At 51.4% G+C, this 19,367-nt stretch overlaps 1 protein-coding gene across 2 annotated transcripts; it reads left to right on the forward strand.

Annotated features, from left to right (window-relative positions):
• The first annotated feature begins 1,582 nt into the window (after positions 1-1,582).
• Positions 1,583-6,480, forward strand: ATOX1 (antioxidant 1 copper chaperone). Of its 2 annotated transcripts, none has more exons than XM_058848646.1 (4): positions 1,583-1,727; positions 3,015-3,090; positions 4,365-4,521; positions 4,983-6,200. In XM_058848646.1, exons 1-3 carry the CDS (start codon positions 1,722-1,724, stop codon positions 4,496-4,498), a joined length of 216 nt encoding a protein of 71 aa, XP_058704629.1. In that variant the 5' UTR covers positions 1,583-1,721; the 3' UTR covers positions 4,499-4,521; positions 4,983-6,200. The 2 variants fall into 2 exon arrangements, with proteins under 2 accessions (XP_058704629.1, XP_058704628.1); XM_058848645.1 differs by lacking the exon at positions 4,983-6,200 and adding an exon at positions 6,235-6,480 and having other exon boundaries at positions 1,584-1,727.
• Positions 6,481-19,367: the final 12,887 nt, after the last annotated feature.

Consider the following 19,367-nt stretch of genomic DNA (forward strand, 5'->3'; position numbering starts at 1 on the left):
GGTGGCGGTCACTGGTGGTCACTGACCCCTGCCCATCCCGGGAGGCTCATCCAGCTGGTGCTTTTCCCTCACAGCTTCTGAGCAAAGCAGACTCAGCATCACCTGCCCCAGAGGAAGGACAATCCGAGCAGGAGCGTTTTCTAACACACCTACAAAGGAGGAGAAAGGCCTGGAAGTTCTCAGATCCTTTTGCTCACCAGCAGGTGCTGGTCCAGGGACCCCAGAGAGCAGGCAGTGAGCCTGAGCTAAACAGCTTCCAGGCAGCCATAACTTTCCATTTGTTTGTGTCACGTCCCATCCCACATGTATCTATGACACAAAGCACTCAGAGATAGATTTCACCCTATAAAAATTACTTCCTGCCCACCACCACATCCCTGAGCGCTGCCTAAACCCCTCCCTGCCATGCCTTGCAGCAAGAGATACAGACAGTGGATTGGCGTGGGGCCATGCTCCACATTAATATCCTCCCCAATACCTCCTGGCTATTTTTAGCCTAAGCCACGCTGCAATCTGCCAGTTCATAAATCAGCACTGTAGACTTTTACAAAGTTTAACGTGAGCCCAGTGACCTGGCACAACAGCCCGTCCCAAATAAACGCTGCCAGGGGGATCCTGGACATCTCTCTGCGGAGCAATATTGGGGCAGGGAATTCCTCTTTTACAAAACCATCGGTACAGCACCACCATCCTGTGCACCATAAAAGAAATGCCCCGACCCTCAGCCGGTGTGGCAACAAACGAGAATCACGCTGGTTATATTCCCTGCTACAGCTTGGGCTACTCAAGGGGAAGATGCTGAAACCCAGCACGTGGCCATGAAGTGTCACACACAGCACAGCTCTGCCAGCCCTTCTCAGCCCTGCTGTGATGCTGTGTCCCCTCTCCAGCCCTTCTCATCCTTGGTGTGATGCTCTGTCCCCTCCCCAGCCCTTCTCATCCCTGGTGTGATGCTCTGTCCTCTCTCCAGCCCTTCTCATCCCTGCTGTGATGCTCTGTCCCCTCTCCAGCCCTTCTCATCCTTGGTGTGATGCTCTGTCCCCTCTCCAGCCCTCCTCAGACCGGGTGTGATGCTCTGTCTCCTCTCCAGCCCTTCTCAGCCCGGGTGTGATGCTCTGTCTCCTCTCCAGCTTCCCTGTGAAAGCACCTGAGCTGCTGCCGGCCCCCGCCACAGCCTCCTCCATCTGACTCCAGTTTTTCAGAAAGGGGCTCATTTTTCTTTCGAAGAACCATACAGCCAGGGAAGAAAAAAAAAAACCTCCAACAAAGCAGACACATATTCAGGGACCAGCACCCTCCTTCTAAACCTGCTCTGCATTAGACTCCCCCCAACCTCCCGCCCTCAATATCCAGTCTACCGGAGCTCTCCCAAGCCAATAAACCTCAAAACCTCAAAAGACCGAGAGGAACGAGCTTTCTTTAGCAGCCCGGCCCCATGTTCACGGCTCTCCCCACTTCCCTCCCGCAGCCATTTGTGCTGATCCTTAGCCTGGAAGCGAGCAGAGCCCCCGTTTAGGAGCTCCACGTGGAGCAGCCACCATGCAAACGCTCTCCCCCGCTCTTTCCTTCACGCTCCGCGGCCTCCCCGCCTCCCGAGGCCGCGGGGCCGAGCACGGCCCGCCCCTTCCTCCGCGCCGCGCCCGCCGCCGTGCCCGGGGATCCGGCATCGGGGATCCGGCCTCGGGGATCGGGGATCGGGGATCCGGCATCGGGGATCCGCCATGCCGGTGCGTGCGGGGCCTGTGCGGGCCGTGGCGGGGCGGCGGGGCAGGGAGGGCACTGCCCTCACCGGGAGCGGCCGCGGGGCTCCCTCAGTCGCCGAGGTTCCCCGAGCCTCCGGCGCTCTTTCAGCACCCCCGGCCTCCCCAGGCTCCTCCAGCCTCTGGGGCTCCCCCAAACCCCCCGACCCTCCCAGTCCTCGAGGCTCCCCCAGCCCCCAGGGTTCCCCCAGTTCTCGGTGCTCCCCTAGTTCCCGTGGGCTCCCCCAACCCCAAGGCTCCCCCAGATCTTTCAGCTCTCCCAAACCCCAAGGCTCCTCCAGCCCCCCAGGGTTCCCCCAGTCCCAAACTCCCCCAAACTCCAGCTCCCCCAAACTCCCAAGGCTTGGACACGGAAGGGCAGCATTGATGGGACCCTCCTTCCCCTCTGCCTGCACACTTCCCCAGAGCACCCAGGGCCTTTGAAAAATAAAAAACTAAGAAAATGGCAATTACACTGAAGAAAACCTAATGGGAACCTCCATCCCAAGCTCCTTCCTGGGTGAATGATCCCAAGAGGGTTTTAGCCTCGCAGTGGCAGGGGCACAGGGTGGTTCAGGAAGGAAATATGGGTTGCATATTTCCAAATGACATATAACAATTGAACAAAAGCTTTACTTTTCTTTTTTAAGGAAAGTAAAAGGCATATGCAAGAGAAGGAAATCAGGACTCATCTGATACCAAGAGTTGAAGGCAGTGGTTAGTTACTGGCAACAGCATTTTGTTGACCCAGTGTTGCTCATAGGCAGTGAAGATATCGCTGGGGCCCCAGTGGAGTGGAGGGATAAGAAAACAATACTAGTGGTCCTTATATTTCTGTTTTGCTTGTATATTTATTATGTTGAGGACCAGAAGCCTTGTAGACGTAAGAAGAATAGGATGGGGAAACACCGATAACCTTGCAGATTTAAGTCAGGACAGCAGGTAGCTGGAGGCAAGAGATTTGCTTCTCCTTGGCTCCTCTGGACAAGCTGAGTAAGTCCAGCAGAGGCCATGGAGATGGCGATTTGTGCTGACTCTGGAGGTAGCCACACAATCTCCAAAGGCCCCTCAGGATTATGCTGTGGGGGACAGCACGAGGACATCGTAGGGAGGAGTACCAAGAGTTCTGTTTTGCTGAGGATCCCTTAGTGGGGTGTGTATGGTCCTTTTGGCTTGAGAGGCTTTGAACCCATCTCCCCAAGGAAAAAGGCAAGTGTGGAGTGCTCATGGTGTATTTCCAGCTGTGCTCTCCCTGACCCCTCGGTTTCTTTCCAGAAACACGAGTTCTTCGTGGACATGACCTGTGAAGGCTGTTCCAATGCAGTCACCCGTGTCCTGAACAGGCTGGGAGGTGAGTCAGTGCTGGGTGTGGGACAGCCAGCTCCAGAGCAGTGCCCTGGGGTCCACCATCCTGAAGGATAACGCTGTGGGTAAAAGTTAAAAGCTGGAAACTTCTTGCTCTGCTCTGAGCTTGCTCCTTAGTTGGTAACCAGTCTCTGGTTGTTTGCAGGTCTGTGACCCTTGGAGAAGTGTCAAGGGAGGGAGGAGCTGCCATGGCTGCAGGTAGCTCTGAGTCACCAGGGCCTCACCCTGAACCCTCTGGGAAGGACACTGGTAGACCCCTGCTCAGGCTGCCAGAGGGAAGGGAGGTGAATGTCCTGCCTGGCCTTGTTTCCAGGGAGGCCTGGGGTGACTGTGGTGCTTCCCAAGATGTGTCAGCAGCAGTCACAGTGAAGAGCTGCTGAGCAGAGTGTTTGGTGGTTGTCTGTGTAGCCTATTTTTAATACCAGCTAGAAAATTATAACCCATATCTCCTGTTTGCTGGCATTTCCAAAAGAGAAGGATCTGGCCTGCACTCATCAGTTGTGAGGAACTACTCCCCTCCAAAGGAGAGAGGTTTCTAGTCACCTAAGCAAGGCCTTGAAAATTCTTCCAGGCCCCATTACTAGGCTGTGACAATCCCATTTTCTCTGTGTGTGGTTGTCAGCACCTCCATCACTCTTCAGTGTGATAGTGAATAGTCTGGCCAGTACCAGCCTCATATGATGATGTGGCAGAGCTCTCAAAGCTGATACCTACAGGTTTTGTGAAAACACACAACTGGATAGAGACTGCATGTCCAGTTCCTCTCACTGGGATGAGTGGTTCACCTTTATTAGCCACTGGGAAATCCATATGGTAAAATGTCTTTTCCCTCCTTTTAGTTCTAGCTGTTAGGTGGTACTACCAGCATCTTGTCCTGAGCCTTTCCTAACCCTTTCCACACTAAACCAGAGCACAGACTGAGCTGGATGGAAATTTTAGTGCTTGGTTTGAACTCAGCTTATCTTGGTTCCTACATGAATGGTTGTGTTGATCCAAGGTGGGGTGAGCAGATTAAAGCAGTCGAGAGACTGTGGTGCCTGATGACACCTTCAGTCATGGAGTCATGCTTTGACCTCCTTCATAGCACTGCTGGCAGGACACCAGGTTGGTTTTGCTGGCTGGTGGTGGTATCAGTGTGCTGGCAGGAGATAAATGTCCATTTGACTGACGCCCTGGGGAGCACAGACGTGTGAAGATGAGCTCTGCCTGTGTTTACACCATTTGGCTGTTTCTAACTATGCAAAATTTTTTTCCTCATAGGTGTCAACTTTGAGATAGACCTGCCCAACAAGAAGGTGTATATTGACTCGGAGCTCAGCGTTGACACCCTGTTGGAAACCCTCAAGAAGACTGGAAAGAATGCTTCCTACCTCGGGGAGAAGTCTGCACAGTAGCCGTGCCTGCTGCGAGGAGCTAGGTATATACCAGCTGTATCCAGTGTGGAAGAGAGACATCTGAGCTTTTTCCAGCTCTCCCAGTAAGACAGGCATCTTGCTGGAAAGCACAAATTTAAAAAGACCTGCAGGTCAAGCTTCAGCAAACCCCTCATAGCAGAGAAGCAGCTGGAACACACACAGGGACCCATTAGCTATTCTGCACAGCCCGTGTGATCCCAGCCTTGGCTGTAGTGGAAAGGTAGAATACAGCCTCTGTGCCATTCCCAGGTGAAACTAGAGTTTGCCAGAGCTTATTGTGCATGAAAATAAATCCCAAACACACTTAACAGCTGGCCAGAAGGGTGGTGGGCCCCAGCAATAGCAGAGAGGGTGCTGGGACACAAAACCCCTTTGGGTGTGTGATGCTGTGTGTGCTCTTAGCACAAGGACCTCCAACAGCTGATTCTCTTGATAATGCTGTTAATCCTCCACTAAACTCTAGGATGGAAAAACAGCAGCTCCCTGGCACTCTTCTGGATGTAAAATGTTAGGCTTCAGAAAAGCTCCCAGTACACACATTCCCTGGCCAACTGTCTACTCCAGTGACAGCCTGATTGTTGCAGCCTGTGAAACTTCCCAGAATTCCAGCATTATGAAAACTTGTACAAAACTCTGCTGACTGTAAAATATATTGGCAGACAAGGTTCAATTTCAGTGGAAAAGAATAAAGTGGGAGAGGTCTGCCCACTCATTGTATGTATTGTTCTTTAGTATGCAAAATTATTACATGACATCTCCTAAGAATTTGTTTCTGTCAGTGGAGCTTTCTGATCCAGTGACATTTTTTTTAATGGTCTAGTTGGATCATCACAAATACCCAGCACAGATGCACTGAAACCAGTTCATGCTGTTTTAATTCCCAGTCAGTAAATTAAATCAGGGATTTATACCAGCAGGAATTAAACTGCTACAAGAAAGAACTGAGCTGATAGTGATGTGTGTGCAATAGATCTGCATTGTTTAATAGGCTGACAACAGATTTAAATCTGCAGTTTGTATCATTTGAGTAAGCTCTTAGAAATTGTTTAAAATCATAGCTGTAATCAAATAACAGCCCCACTTCAACAGAGGGAGGCATGCTCTGAATTGATCAGTGCCTCAAATAGTTTACAGTGTATTTCAGTTTCCTAGTGTTGACTGCAAGGGCTCTTACAGCTTGCAGGGACTTGTAGGCTATGTGTCAAGTGCCTGCAGAATGTAATTATTACAGCAAAGTCATTCTCAAATAACGGGGATGTGTCTCTTTTCCTGGCCCAGTTTTCCCATTTCTTTCCTTATATGACATCAAGGCAGCTGGTGAGTCAGTTCAGCTGGCCAGCGTGGCAGAACATTTCTCTGGATTCCTTTTTTTTCCTGTTGGATTTTAACTGAAGTTCTTTGACTTACCCAAAGATCTTAAGACCCAAAACAAAGGAGAGCGGGGCGCTGGACTGCCCTTGCAAGATCACTTCAGCAGTCAGGCTAAAAATCTAATAAATTTAAATTTTGCACACCACATAGGGAATAGGTTTAGGGGCTCATCTGTAAGAGGAGAGAGGGGAGTTGCAAATCCTTGGCTCTGATGGATAGATTTCCTTTGGCCCTCTTCCTGTTTGACCGGCAGAGGGCACGCCTGTATAACGTTATCTCCTCTGGGCCTTGGAATTCTTTTCCATTTATTTATTTATTTGTTTGTTTGTTTATTTATTTTGCAGGAACTCAAACATGACTTCAGCAAAAAGGTGGCTTAACTGTCTGCATGTCTCCCAAGTTGCTGTGTCGTTTGACCTTTGCCAGATGTTGGAAGGCAGGGGGCTGGCGGGAGGAGACAGCTGGGTCTTGGGCTCTGGGTGTGGAGGGGTCTGGGGGAGGAGGTTTCTAGTTCCTGGTTGTTCTAGTTTCTATTGTTTCTAGTCCCACAGTAAATCGAGGTGCTGCTTTGAACTTCCAGTGCATGTCTGTGTGTCCTGTGTGTCTTTGTACTGCTTTGAGTGGTTTTCTGTGAAAGAGGCGGCTTTTAGGGATGGAAAACTCTCCTTTCCATGCAAGACAGATCTCCCAGGAAATTGCAGCTGTCCTTAGAAGCTGACTGCAACCTCTGCCTGAGGGACACATCTCAGGAGAACTGATAAACTAAGTGCTTGAATGTCACTTAGATTCAGGGAATCTGCATCTTGGAAGTTGTTTTTCCATCACAGAACAAACAAACTTTCCATTTGGGATGCAAGTATTGGGAAGAAGGGACTTTTTTGCAGCCCCTGTAAGCCAAGGATAACCAAATGTCCTTTTGAGCTCGATGTGGCCTTGAGGCACAAGTGTGCAAAAGAGAATGCCTGAGCTGATGAGAAATACAGAAGGGATAGAGGAAGGAGAAGGGTGTGGGCATATCCAAGGTCTCTTATTTCCTGGCCCAGTGACCAGTCTTCTGGCCTGTATTGTTGCTTTAATTTCATTCAGGTTTTCAGCCCAGTGGAGGGATTGCATGTGTGTGTTCCAGTCTGGTGTCTCTTGTTTCACACCTGAGATGTCTCCCACACCTACCAGTCACACAGGGCTTGCTCTACAGAGAGGAAAAGCAACTAAAGACTGGAGAAGGTTACTCTATATTTCAGAGATTTTTCACAACTAATTTAGATTTGTTTTGACATAATTGCAATTTATTCTTTCTTAGAGTCGCTTGCTGCTTCAAAGTCGTTCTTTAGCTTTGATCCAAGCATGATTAATTGCTGTAGATGCACTTGCAGGGGGCTGGAGAGGCACTTCAAGGAATGTGTTGCAGACACTTTTTATTACTGTTTAAATTATGGGAAGCTAAAGGCTACAAGTGCAACATCATTGCTTTATTTTCTTGCCTTAAAGTCTCCAGTTTGGCAGGAAGTTTCCAGAGCCAAGACCCAGAACCACAACGTATTTTTGCTTTGTGTCCATGCAGTCAGATGCCCAGTGTGACCCTTCCAGGGTCCTGGGGAGTGAGTGAATCCCTTTCCCTGGTCTGCCCTTGCTGCCCTGAGCTGGTGTTTGCCAATCTCAGTTATTATTTATTGCTTTCCTCCTCCTCCTCCTCCCAGGCTTGGTCAGTGCCCAGACGGTGCCAGTGGCTGAGCTCTGGTGGCGGTGGCTGGGGGAGGACGTGTGCTGGCAGCCTGAGGAGGAGCTGGAAGGCACAGTGGCCTTGGAGCCAGCAGTCCTTGTGGCACTTGCTGTCTGCCAGGCTGGCAGTGGCAGTGGCAGTGGCAGTGGCAGTGGCAGTGGCAGTGGCAGTGGCAGTGTGGTGCCCACACAGGACAGCTCCCACTCTGCCTTGCTGAAACCAGGCTGCTCGTCCTTGGTGTCTGGGGTGCAGCTTGTGCTGTCCACGCTCCCCTGGCTGCTCTGCTCCCTTTGCCTTGCTCTGCCTTGGGTAAAGCCTGCTTATCTCTGAGACAAGGCAAGGTTTGTACCCACAGCCAGCCAGGAGGTTCATGCAGACACCTGAAGCTCCAGCACCCACCTGCAGGGCTGCAGTCTCCCAGCTCTCCCCTCTGTTGTTCAGTGTGGGCAGAGAGCCTGGACACTGCTTTAAGCTCTGGCCTGTTGAGTAATAACACCCTGTGACAGTCCTCACTTTGGAGTGTGGGCTGCATTTGGGCTGAATACAGCTGGGATAGGGAAGTTGGGGAAGATGGTTGAGTCTGAACAGAGCTGCAGGCTTGCAGGGTGGCTGCCTGAGAGGTTTATGGGAAAGCTTTGGTAGGAAAAACAACTTCATAGACTAAAAGAACAAGAGAGTCACTACCTAAGGAAAGTTTCTTTGTTCCAGCACTGCCCAGCTGGAACATCTTCATTTATCATGTTAGCCTGAACTTGACTGCATCTCATGGAGAGGGACCCCAACAAGCCCACATGGATAACGTGGCCACGGTATTTTCCGCAGGAAACAATATGCCAGACACTGAGGCTGTGAGGCTGTTTTCAGACAAGGAAATGCTCAGTTTGCAATGCAAACAGGAAAGGGTGGCACCTGGAAAAGGAGCTTTCCTATACCACAGACACCCAGGCTCTGCAGGACATCCCAGTGACCTGCTGGAAGAGTGATGTGTCAGCAGGATGAGCAGCTGGTGAGGTGCATGGTGCATTGCCATCCATGAATATGTCATCCCAGCTGCAGGGAGGCTTCACTGCTGGTTCCTTTCTTTCTTTTTGTTTAATTTCTTCACTTCTGGTTTCTTCAGAAGGGCCTCAGCCCAGCTCCAGCTGAACTGTGAGAATCCACGAAGTGCCTGTAGCTGCAGCACCAGTAAGAACTGGGCAAACCCTGAGGGACAGGCTTTAAAAGTTCTTTTGTTTCCCCTGCCTCAAAATGATCTTTCCTTCCGACCTCCCTCCACAGTGTTTCCAGCAGACAGCATTTGCTTTTCTCACCCATCTCTGTGTGTTTGCAGCATTGCTGCTGTGCTGGGTGTCATTTTTCACCCAGTGTTACTTTTCCCTGCTTTTAAACAAAAATCTAATTTCAGTGGAAAAGTCTACAGCTTCCAAAGCCCAGTCCTTTATCCACAAAAGAAAAGCCGTGGTTATCCCGGGGCTGCCTTAAGCACCACTGGCTTTTGGGCAGTTTCTAATTACCTGATGACAGGCAGGGGATGATTTTAGCCAAAGGAGCAGTTGTACTCAGTCGAACCACCCAGTAAATTTCCAAAATAGCACCGCAGGCTGCAGAAAGCAGGCAAGGGACAGGAGATCCCCCTCAGTGCCTGCAGATGGTGATTCCTGGTGGCTTGGAGAGATAAATTGCTGTGAAATTTCAGGGTGGGAAAGAAGGGTTCCATTTGCAACAATCTCAGGAATTTCACAGGTGTGGCTGTCTGGGTGTTAAGACACGTGTTACATGGTTACATGGGGGATTCATTACCAAAAGAGGGGGATTTTCTAGTCTTACTGTGCTTTTAAATGTTCGCTGTAAGAAACAACTCAGCCCAGGCTTCCAGTTTCCCTTGCCTGCCTGTTCCCAGCCCGGGGACAGCAGTGGCAGAGCTGGGGGGTGATGAGCACCATGACTGATGGGCTGGTGGGCAGGATCATACCCCCACACTTTTGGGGTCAACATCAGCAACATTGCCCTGAGCAGCTGCTCTTTGAGATAAATCTGTGCAGCTGGACCTGGAGGTTGTCCTGGGCTGGGTGTTCAAAGTCAAAAGCATCACTGGAAGTGGTCAAATATCTCTGCAAATGACATGGTCCCTCAGAAGGACTCCAAACTGGGTGGAAAAAGCTTGGTGGTCTCTCTGAACTAAATGTGCTGGTCTTGAATCTTTTCAATAAGGTCTGCAAAGACCCAATCTGCCTTGTCATGAGCCCACAGCTGGGCTGAGGCCCCCCTGTGCTGGGTGATTTGCAGAACTGTCCCAATGCAGCACTGACATACAGAGCAACATCAAAGGCCTGGCTGGTTCCCAACTCCCCTGTTGATACATGCAGATTCCCTGAGTGATTATCACAGGCAGCTTTCCACATTGCAGCTTCCAAAGCAGCAAAGCACACAGGGACCTGACAGACTCCCCCTCCAAAACAGGAAAACACACAGGGTTCTGATAGACTCCCCCTCCAAGACTGTGGCAGCATAAATAGAAAGAAAACACCCAACAAATCAAACAAACAAAAAACAGGCTTAATTAAGGACTTCAAGAGCAGGAAATGTGCACACGTGTGCTTGCCAGAGCACAAATATTTTCTTTTGGAGCTGCTTTCTCCAAGGGTTCAGTAAGGTGATGGAGGCTGGGTTACAGAGCAAGGGTAGCAAACAGTTCCCAGCCCCTCCGGAAGGCAGTGGCCACAGGGCACTGCTGTTCTGGATCCTTCCCCTTGCTCCAGCCTTTGGCTTTAGGCTCCCACAGTATATACTGAAGCTATTCAACCATTTGGCTAAAAGCAGATGGGGAGGGAGTGAAAACAAAGTCAAACGAGAGGGAGAAAGGCAGCTTTTGTGCAGCCTCTGTTTGCAAAAGACAGCCCAAGCCCCTTTTGGACTAAGGTTTAATTTATTGGGCTCTAGAGAGCTGAGGTTCACAGCCCCACAGCTGCTGCAGGCAGTGGCACGTTGGGGCAGTGGCAGGGAGCGGGTGGGAGCCAGCTCTGATAAGAGAGCAGCTCCCTCAGAGGGGCTGTGGGACACACAGGACACCATGGGAGGACCCTGGCTGCTCTGCGGGGAGCAGATCTGGCCTCTGACTCTTGTGCTACAAGGGCCTGTCCCAGGTCCCCTGAAGGGAGGAGGGAAACTGGTCTGCATAGACAGGAGCCTTCAGCCTGGCCTTTCCTGCTGCTGTCCCTCTGCTCATCATGTCTGTTCCTGAGCACCTCCCAAAGCACTGCTGGGTGCTGCAGAGCTGGGTTCACACTTCCTCTTCACCAGTCAAACTAGTGGGTTGCTGTCCCTGGGGCAAGACACAGCCAGAAGAGAGATCCTGCAGCATTTCAGACTTTTTCACAATTCCCAGCTGGCATGAAATTCCCAGGGCAGGATCACCTCTCTCAGCCCATCTGAGACCTGCTCACCTATTTTCAACAGATGGGTGAGAAAATGTTAAAACAAACACAACTCATCCCCTTGTAAATGAAAGGAGATGCCTGAATGGAGCAGGAATCCACTGTGTGCAAGTACCCTCCTGCTCCATTTCAGATGGAACAATTTCCCCCCCCTCTCCAGCTCCTGCTGGGCTGTGGGCAGAGTTTGGCCTGAAGAAGCCAATGTCAGCAGGGTGCTGACAATGCCCAGCAATGACAACAGGGGACTCAAGCTTAATCTGTTGTGCACAGCTTCAGAAAACCCCAGCCCACACAGCTATTGTCAGGGTGATCCCACTGATTGCACCGTCAGTCTGCTTGGCACACAGCTGTCTCCAGGGCTCAGGGCAGGGGTCCCTGGGGCAGTGTAGGGAGCAGTCCCGGTGTCCCTGGGGCTGCCCCGGGTTCCGTGGACAAGCCACAGCACAGGCTTGTGCTGTGCTGCTCTACAGATAGAGCCTAAGGTCCTTTGGCTTTTCCCTTTCCTTTGTCAGCTGGTGCAAGCTGGTTATTATTATTATTATTATTGTATTATTATTTTATTATCCTCACAAAAGCACGGGACAAAGAGTCTCCCTTTGGTGGGAAAAACTCTGACACCAGCACTTGCATCCTTATTTCCCTGTGTTTTTTCCTTCCCCTGCATCTGTCCAGTGCTCCATGGCTGTGCCCTCCCAGGAGCAGCCAGCAAAGGAGGCAGCTCGGTGGGAACGATCCAATTTCCAGGGCAACTGGGACGGGACTGAGTCCAGAGTGTCCTCGACTCACAGAGCCGCTCTTATTTCTCCACAGTTTCCTCTCCGTTTGCTTTCTTAATTCAGCCTGTCCTTTGCCAGGGAAGAAGCCAAAAAAGCAGAGATGTGGCACATCCAGAGTCCTCCCAGCTGGCTTTACAACTGCTGGGGGATTTTTAGCTTTCCAGTTTCAGGAGCAGCCCTCCAAGCTTGCCTTGCCCTGAGGTCAAAATATGTCAAAGTATGGTCAAAGCAAGAGCAAAGGAAGGCAGGAGGCCAGCTCTGACTCTAAAGGCTTTGTGCTGAGCTTCTCACCAAGGGTCCATGTGCTGATGACACAGATGTGTATCCCCAGGTATGGAACATCATCCTTTGCCACTGGTGCTGGTCACCTCTGCTATGAACAGCTGAAGATACAAGTCCTGGTGTGTCCAGAGGAAAAGCAGAAACACAAAGTCCAGAAATCATCTCAGCAAAGTGTCTCCAACCCCTTCCTGCCATACCCTTGCTTTCCTTCTCCCTGGCAGAGAACTGCTCACAATTCCTCCAAACAGGGTCTTAGCATGCCAGTGGAATGGCACGGGCTCAGCTGCACCCCAGGCCTTGCAGGAAGCCAATAAACATTCCCTGTGGGCCACCCAGAGATCCAGTGAACAGCAGGAGCTGCACTCAGCATGAGGAGCTGAAGAGCCACTTTGAGGCAAAGAGATCTGGCCATGAACTGCTCTTTGCCATGGAAAACAATAGACCCAACCCAATGCCAGAGGGTTTTAAAATTCATCCCTAGAGTGGGATAATGCTGAAAACCTCCAGCTGTTATTTCCAGATTTGCAACCCCAACAGAGGAGCGGCCGATTCCTGCCAGAGCAGCAGACTTGTTTGTGTGTGTGTGTGTAGAACTGAAAGCCAGGCATTGCTCCCCATGCTGGCATTGTCCCCATGTCCCTGGCTGTCTCAGCACATGGGGAGCAGGAGGGAAAGTGTCCCTGTCCCGCTGCAATGGGCCCTCCCTGGCTTGCAGGGCAGAGCTCGCTCCTGGGCTGGGGGCCAGCAGCTAGAGCCCCCTCCCAGACACATCAGGCTGGGACCACGCTGCAGATGTGGCCATTGGTAGGTGCAAAAAGAGGGGCCAGGAGATGAGATCTCACTCCTCCCTTCATTTCTTCCAGAGCCCCCAGAAAGTCAGGGAGAGGGATGAACTTTCTGATTCCACTGGAAATGGTAGAACACAGAGAGATTTGGGGAGGGGCCAGAGAAAGAGGTTTCACTTGTCATCCAGCCTTTTCACCCACATTTTCAGCAGCACAGTTTCCCTCGGTAGCACTTGCCATTTCTAATTCCTTGGAGAAAAGCCAACATCAATGGCCCCACCTTGAGAGAGATGGCATCAATGTCAGGCCAGGCACACCTCAGGCAGTGAGGACCTCAGTTCTTGGGGGCTGCATTGGATGATTTTTAAAGGTCCCTTCCAATCCATACTCTTGTATGGTTCTGGGATTCTCCAGAGTTGCCTGTGGGAGAGGAGCAGGAAGGAGCCCTTGGGCACAGGCAGGAGCCAAGCTCCCTCAGGAAGAGCTCAGATGCCCTCACTGTCCACAGGAGGAAGGATGTTTTCTCTCTACTTCTCTCATAAAATAGAAGCTTAAAGGGGACTTCTCTGAATCTGATAGGTTTTTTTAAACTGTAATTCTGGTCCCTCCATCTCCTGAAACAGCTGCTGATAACATATGCAGGGCACACAGCATGGGGAAGCACTGCTAATTTTAGCAGCAGGTCCTGAGGGAGGGACCCTGCTCTGGGCCAGGCGCAGGATGGAAAGTCACAGCGTTTGCTCAGGGCCCCACATGACCTCGCTATTTTGGGGCTGCCCACATCCCCCCTTGCCCCAAGCCCATAGACACAGTGTGGCATCAGCCCCGAGCTCTCCCACAGCCCAGCTATTCCTGCCAAGCCCCGGCCAAACGGGATGGTGGCTTTTGAAGGGAAGTAAACAAGCTTCAGGGCTAAATTGAGATCCCCAGAACTCATCACATTGAATCAGTAATGGAAGAGGTATTTTGTGCCCACATATGTCTGCTGTATTTTTATCCAACTAAGGGGGTTGTGTCCTCTTGGGCTTCCTTTACTCCCTGATCAGTGAAATTCCATCAAGCTCCACAGAGATGATGCGAGGGACTCCTCCACTGACTGGCCCCTGCAAGGAACAGAATGTCTATAAAGGGCCTTAAAGATGTGAATTGATCAAGGTAAGAAGATTTTAAGAGTAAAATCCACACTGGACACTGGACAGGGGAGCTTAGAGAGGTTCAAAAGTGCACAGGAGATGATTTGAAAGGAGCCAGCAAGTAGAGATTGTGTGGTCAGTGCTTGCACTTGGTGTTAGCCTGGAGTGGCTGTGTTTGTAAATCAAAAATCCCAGAGTGGCTCCCATCACTGCCCCTACCAGCCCTGCCTGCCTGACCCTACAGCCCTTCAGAGAGCTCCTGCACAACAAGGGTGGCTCAGGCTCACAAGACATCCTGCCCCAAAGTCTTGTCAAAAAATATTTCCTACTGTCTCCCCTAATATCTTTGCCCACTTCTAAGGCTGCCTGTGACTGGCTATGGCGGTGTAACCCCAGTGGGCTACCAAGCTCCTGCTACACAGCTGCATGCTTTTCCCTCTGTACCCAATCCTTCCAAATGCACGCTGCCAAAACCAACCCCGATTTGTCTCCTCTGAGGGACACCCTGTTTATGGAGCCTCCTGCATCTGGCAGCCTGGCTCAGTCGTCTGGTACATCTCAAGCCAGGGCTTGTTCTGAAGTGAGCTCAGCTGGAGCAGAAAGTGTCAGAGCAATAGACAGAAAAATGTGGATTCTCAGGGTGGATGGGTGCAGGCTCAGCCGGGGGTGGCCCAAGCACCTCGGGCACCTTGGGCACTGAGCCCTGTCTGGACGCAGCCAGGACAGCTCATTCCCACCCAGGGATGCTGTGGTGGTTCAGTGCTAGAGGGGATGTGGCCCGGTGGGATGGCTCTGTCTGGAGCCTCTCCCGGTTTGTGTCACAGCAGGACGTGGGGCTGTGCAGAGGATGGGGATGGGCAGGAGCTGGGAGCACAGAGCGTGCAGACCGGGTTACCTCAGCGGGGCAGGGCTGCCCGGGAGAGGGGATATTTTGATAGGGTTCTGCCAGCAATGAGGGTTAACAGGAGGACACTGAAGTCCTGTTCTTCAGCCTCCACGGGGAGCTGCTAAGCTTTCCAGGCTCCAACTCATATTCCAGCCTGCCTGTCACCGGTGTGCCTTGCCCTCACCAAGACCAGCGTTTCCTCCTGTCCACCTCCAGTGATGCACAAGCCTGCAGAGGAAGCTGCCCTCGCTTACAGCCCATGATCTCAGCTGCTGGATCCTGGGGACAGCGAGTTATGCTGAGGACACCAAACCCTGCAGCCAGCTTTGCCTCAGCTGCAACCCCAATGCACAGCAGCTCTGCCCCATCACTGCTTGTCCCCACTGGACCAGCCTGACCACTGCACCACCTTCCCACAGGGGAGCCTTGCAAATAGCATAGATGGCCCAGGAAAACCATTGCTTTCATCCCTTAGATGCAAGTTGGTGGAGCTGATTAAATGAAAATTTAGTGGGGTAAGTGGCCAACTCATCTGAGAATCAAGGTTCTCTTAGAGGACCTCACATTCATGACTCAAAAAAACAAATTCAGCTGGCCCCAGAGAGCCTTGTGAACCCTAGAATTTGCCTTTCTGGTCTTTTCCTCACCCATGGTTATTGCCACTGCTCTTCAGATAGCACTTGATGTTCTGGGGCTGCCACAGCTTCACCTGGATACTCCCATCAAAGCTGCCTTTTAGAGTGTGTTTCTCCATGGAAAAGAGCTGCCACTGCAGCCCAGGAGCTTCCCTCCCCACATGTCCCAGGGGCTTGAGAGTGGATTCCTGTTTATTTCCTCAAGCAGTTCTATTCATATCCTTCAAAAGCTGCCAAACCGCATCTGTCAGGCTCAAGAGGACTCAAAAGTGCATCTTAGGTAAACACCAGGAGCAAGGTGGGACTACCTGAAGTTAGCAGCCCTTCCCTTCTGGAAGTTTTATTTCACCTTCTGCGAGACATGGGCACAACTCCAGCACAAGCAGCAGCAGAGCTGGGCTGAGACACCCAGTTCAGGCACACAACATCCCTGTGCCCAGGACAAACTGGGACCAGAGAGGGAGAGGCCTTTTGGGACACACATTCAGGTTCTTTGGATACTGTAGGTGTTGGGCTGGGACCCAGCTCAGCTGGATGTGCCTGGGGGTTTCAAATCAGCTGAGGACGTGTCCAGTCTGCCAGTGCTTGGTGTGATGTCTCCAGGCAGGGCTGTGGGGACTCTGCCACAGGGACAGGGTGTGGGGCTACAGCCAGAGGGGTTCTATCTGCCACCCTTTCTGGGTGTTCAGGTGTGATCCCAGGAGCAGCATCCTGGGCAGTGCAGGGGCAGCTGCAGCACACAGAACTCCTGTCTTGCACCACAGCTGAAGAAGGTGATGGATTTTGTTCTTCTTTGGCCTCAGTTGATTTCAGGGAGGACAAACAGGCTTCTCCCAAGCCTGCAGCCCCACACTTTTCCAAGTGAGTGAGATGATAATGCAGGGGGAGTTTAAAAGAGGCAGAGGAGAGACCTTCCCCATGGGGCATGGTAGAGCCTTCCACCAGAGACCCCTGGGACGGCTGTGAGAGTCCACACACATCATGGAATGAACAAGACATCCCACAGTAAGCCTGTCCTGCCTTCTAGCTCTGCAGCCTGCTCCCAGGCCATGACTCACTGCAGAGCCATGCACAGCTGCCTTTCCATCCCCTGCTGGCCTGCTGGCCTCTAGATTACAGCTGAGAATCTGCAATGACATCCACTCCTCCTTCTCCATCTGCTTCTGACCAGCACCCCAGTGCAGGCATTGGAAGAGACTGTGAGTGTCCATCTGCTCCATCTGAACCAGGCAGCAGTCCTACAGCTCAGCTCAGGAACAGCCCCATCCCACTGGGAAGAATTCCTTGCTCCATGCAGGACAAAGACAGCCACTCTCAGGCATGTTCCACGGACAATTTGGGTTCATCCTGCCCTGAGCACATGGTGCTTCCAGTGTGCCTGCATCTGCTTAGTGCAAGCCCAGAGAGCACAGCCCTTCTGCCTCTGATCTGCTTCTGAAGTGGAAAAAAACAGAAACCCTCCAGCTGACACACTCCCAGAGAGCAGGAGAGATGGGAAATTCCTGGGATAAGCAGATTCCTCTCTGCTCTGCATTTACTCTCAGCTTTTCCTGAGCTGGGTGCTGGAGTCCCATCCCTGCAGCCATTGACTTCCCCCACACTGCCCTGCACCTGTGAGGAGCTCACCCTTCAGCCACACACCCAGGGATGAAGACTTAGCAAATTACATTCCCACAGTCGTTCCAGGGCATCCTGTTTATTTATGTGCACTTTGGGTTCATTGTTTTGAAGCAGCATCCACCAGAAATTAATGCAGACACATCCTCTAGAGAAAACCTCATTAGAGAATCCCTCCTAGAGCAGAGGGAAGGAAAGGCTCCTCACACTGACAGACTTGTGAGCAGGGGACAGCAGGATTATTAATCCACACTTGTATCCCTCCTACAGAGCTGCTCACTTGTCTTTTTCTCCATCTCTTACAGCAGAATTGCTCCCCTCTTGGAAAGCACCAGGATTTTCTCAACTGCACCAGCCCAGATCTGCCCAGCCTGGCTCAAAGCAGGATGAAGAAATTTGGATTTTGAACTGGGGTTAGCTGGAGTTCAAACCTCACCCCTCCAGACCTCTTGGCTTTGCTGTAAAATGAGCTCAAACCTCAAAGGGTCTTGCCCTGTTTGCTGTTTCCATCACAGTTTGTGCAGTCACTTGAGCTTGGAGCGAGCACCAGGAGCCCTGGGGTTCATCTGCTGTGCCCAAAGCACCCACTGGCACAGGTCAGGAGCCTGAGCTGGATCTGCTGCAGCCCTGCCAGGGCTCCTGGGGCTGAGGAGGCCCCTTGGGAAATCTCCTGCCCATCCCATGCCCCAGAGGGCATAAGACAGCTTTCTAAATATGTGTGAGGTCCAGTTTTCCTCCTGGCAGCCTGACACCAAAATCTCCTCTTTGATGACCCCACTAAGCCTTGCAGGAGTGGAAAGGACTTTCCAGGACTTTGTTTGGAAGCTCTCAGTCATTTCTGGAGCTCTTTAAAAGCTGCTGAGTTGAAAGAGCCAACCATTTGCTCCAGGCTCTTTGTGATCCCCCTTCATCCCACTGCTGATGCCTGGCACAGGACCTGGCTGTCCCACCATGTGCATGGATCACGGTGAGCATCCCTCACTCCCACCCCCCTGGGCTCACTGGATGAGCCTGGGGGACATTTCCAGATGTGACTGCATTACTGCTTTTTGCTCCTGCTCAGAACCAGTGTCTAAGCCACCACATCCATAAAGAAATCCCTGCTATAATTATCTCCGTGGCACTATCATTTGTTTAAGTCCTTAGTAGAGGGATTAACTTCAGGCTACAGTGCAAAGCAATTGCCACGTTGTCAGTTAGAAAAGCCGTGGTTTCTTTTCTCTCTTTTTTTTTTTTCCCTCTCTAAAATTTTTTCCAGATGTCTTTTTTTTTTTTCCTTAGGAGAAGAACGAGCAGCGGTACAATTCCAATGCGAGCCGTGACTAATCCACTGCAGAGAGCATTCAACAGCTGTGTTCAACTCCATGGGTTATGACTCAAGCAAATGAAACTTTGGCTTAGGGGATCTGTGACCTCTGGAGCCAATCTGGACCTACAAGTGGCACTGGGCTGCACTGGGAGCTATGGACACTTGTGGTGGGAGGACAGGGTGCTCCAGTTGGTTGAATTAGCCATGGAGTCTCAGACACCATCAGAAATCCAGCCTCCACAGGGACCTGGGAGAGTCATGTGGAATATTTATGGATGTCCCTGTGAGTGGTATCAACATCCACATACCAGCAGCCAGGGATGGCTTTTGGGAAGTGTACAGCCAAGTAAAGAAATGAGTGAAGAAGATTTTCTTTTCTTCTTTGCCACCAGCCTCCTGAGCTGCCTGATCAGAGACTGGCCTGTTCACTGGGAAGTGATGATGGCTTTTCTTGAACCCCTCCTCCATTCTTTCCCCTCTGCCTTCCCTTTCTGTTCTGTTTATATTTTGCTCCTTGTTGGCCTTGGGATGTTTAGTCTTACATCTGATCTCTCACATGCAGCAGAAGTGCCGTGAGGCAGGATGAGGAGTGAGCTGGTACAGAGCCACAGACACAAAGGAATCCTACAGAGCAAGGAGCCAGCACAGCCTGGCAGGTCATCACAGGCCAGTCCCCATGCTGACATCTAAATCCTCAGCAACATCAGTGGGAAGAGTTAAGCGCCCAGATCCGTGTCTCAGCCCTCTCAAAGATAGCACATAATCAAGAATGAACCCAAACTCCAGGCAGCCAAGACAAAACATGATGTTGAATTTTGCTGTGATCTTGGCATCCACAGTGACACTGCTGGTGCCCAGATGTCCTCAGTCCTGCTGGCTACACGAGACATCATCTTTCCA

This window comes from Poecile atricapillus, chromosome 13 (assembly GCF_030490865.1).
Source record: "Poecile atricapillus isolate bPoeAtr1 chromosome 13, bPoeAtr1.hap1, whole genome shotgun sequence".
NCBI lineage: Eukaryota > Metazoa > Chordata > Aves > Passeriformes > Paridae > Poecile > Poecile atricapillus.

What these genes read in the sequence shown, in the direction of transcription:
- ATOX1 (XM_058848646.1), top strand. An exon ending in TGTCCTGAACAGGCTGGGAG is followed by an intron (nt 3,091 to 4,364) that starts GTGAGTCAGTGC and finishes TTTTCCTCATAG; the next exon opens with GTGTCAACTTTGAGATAGAC.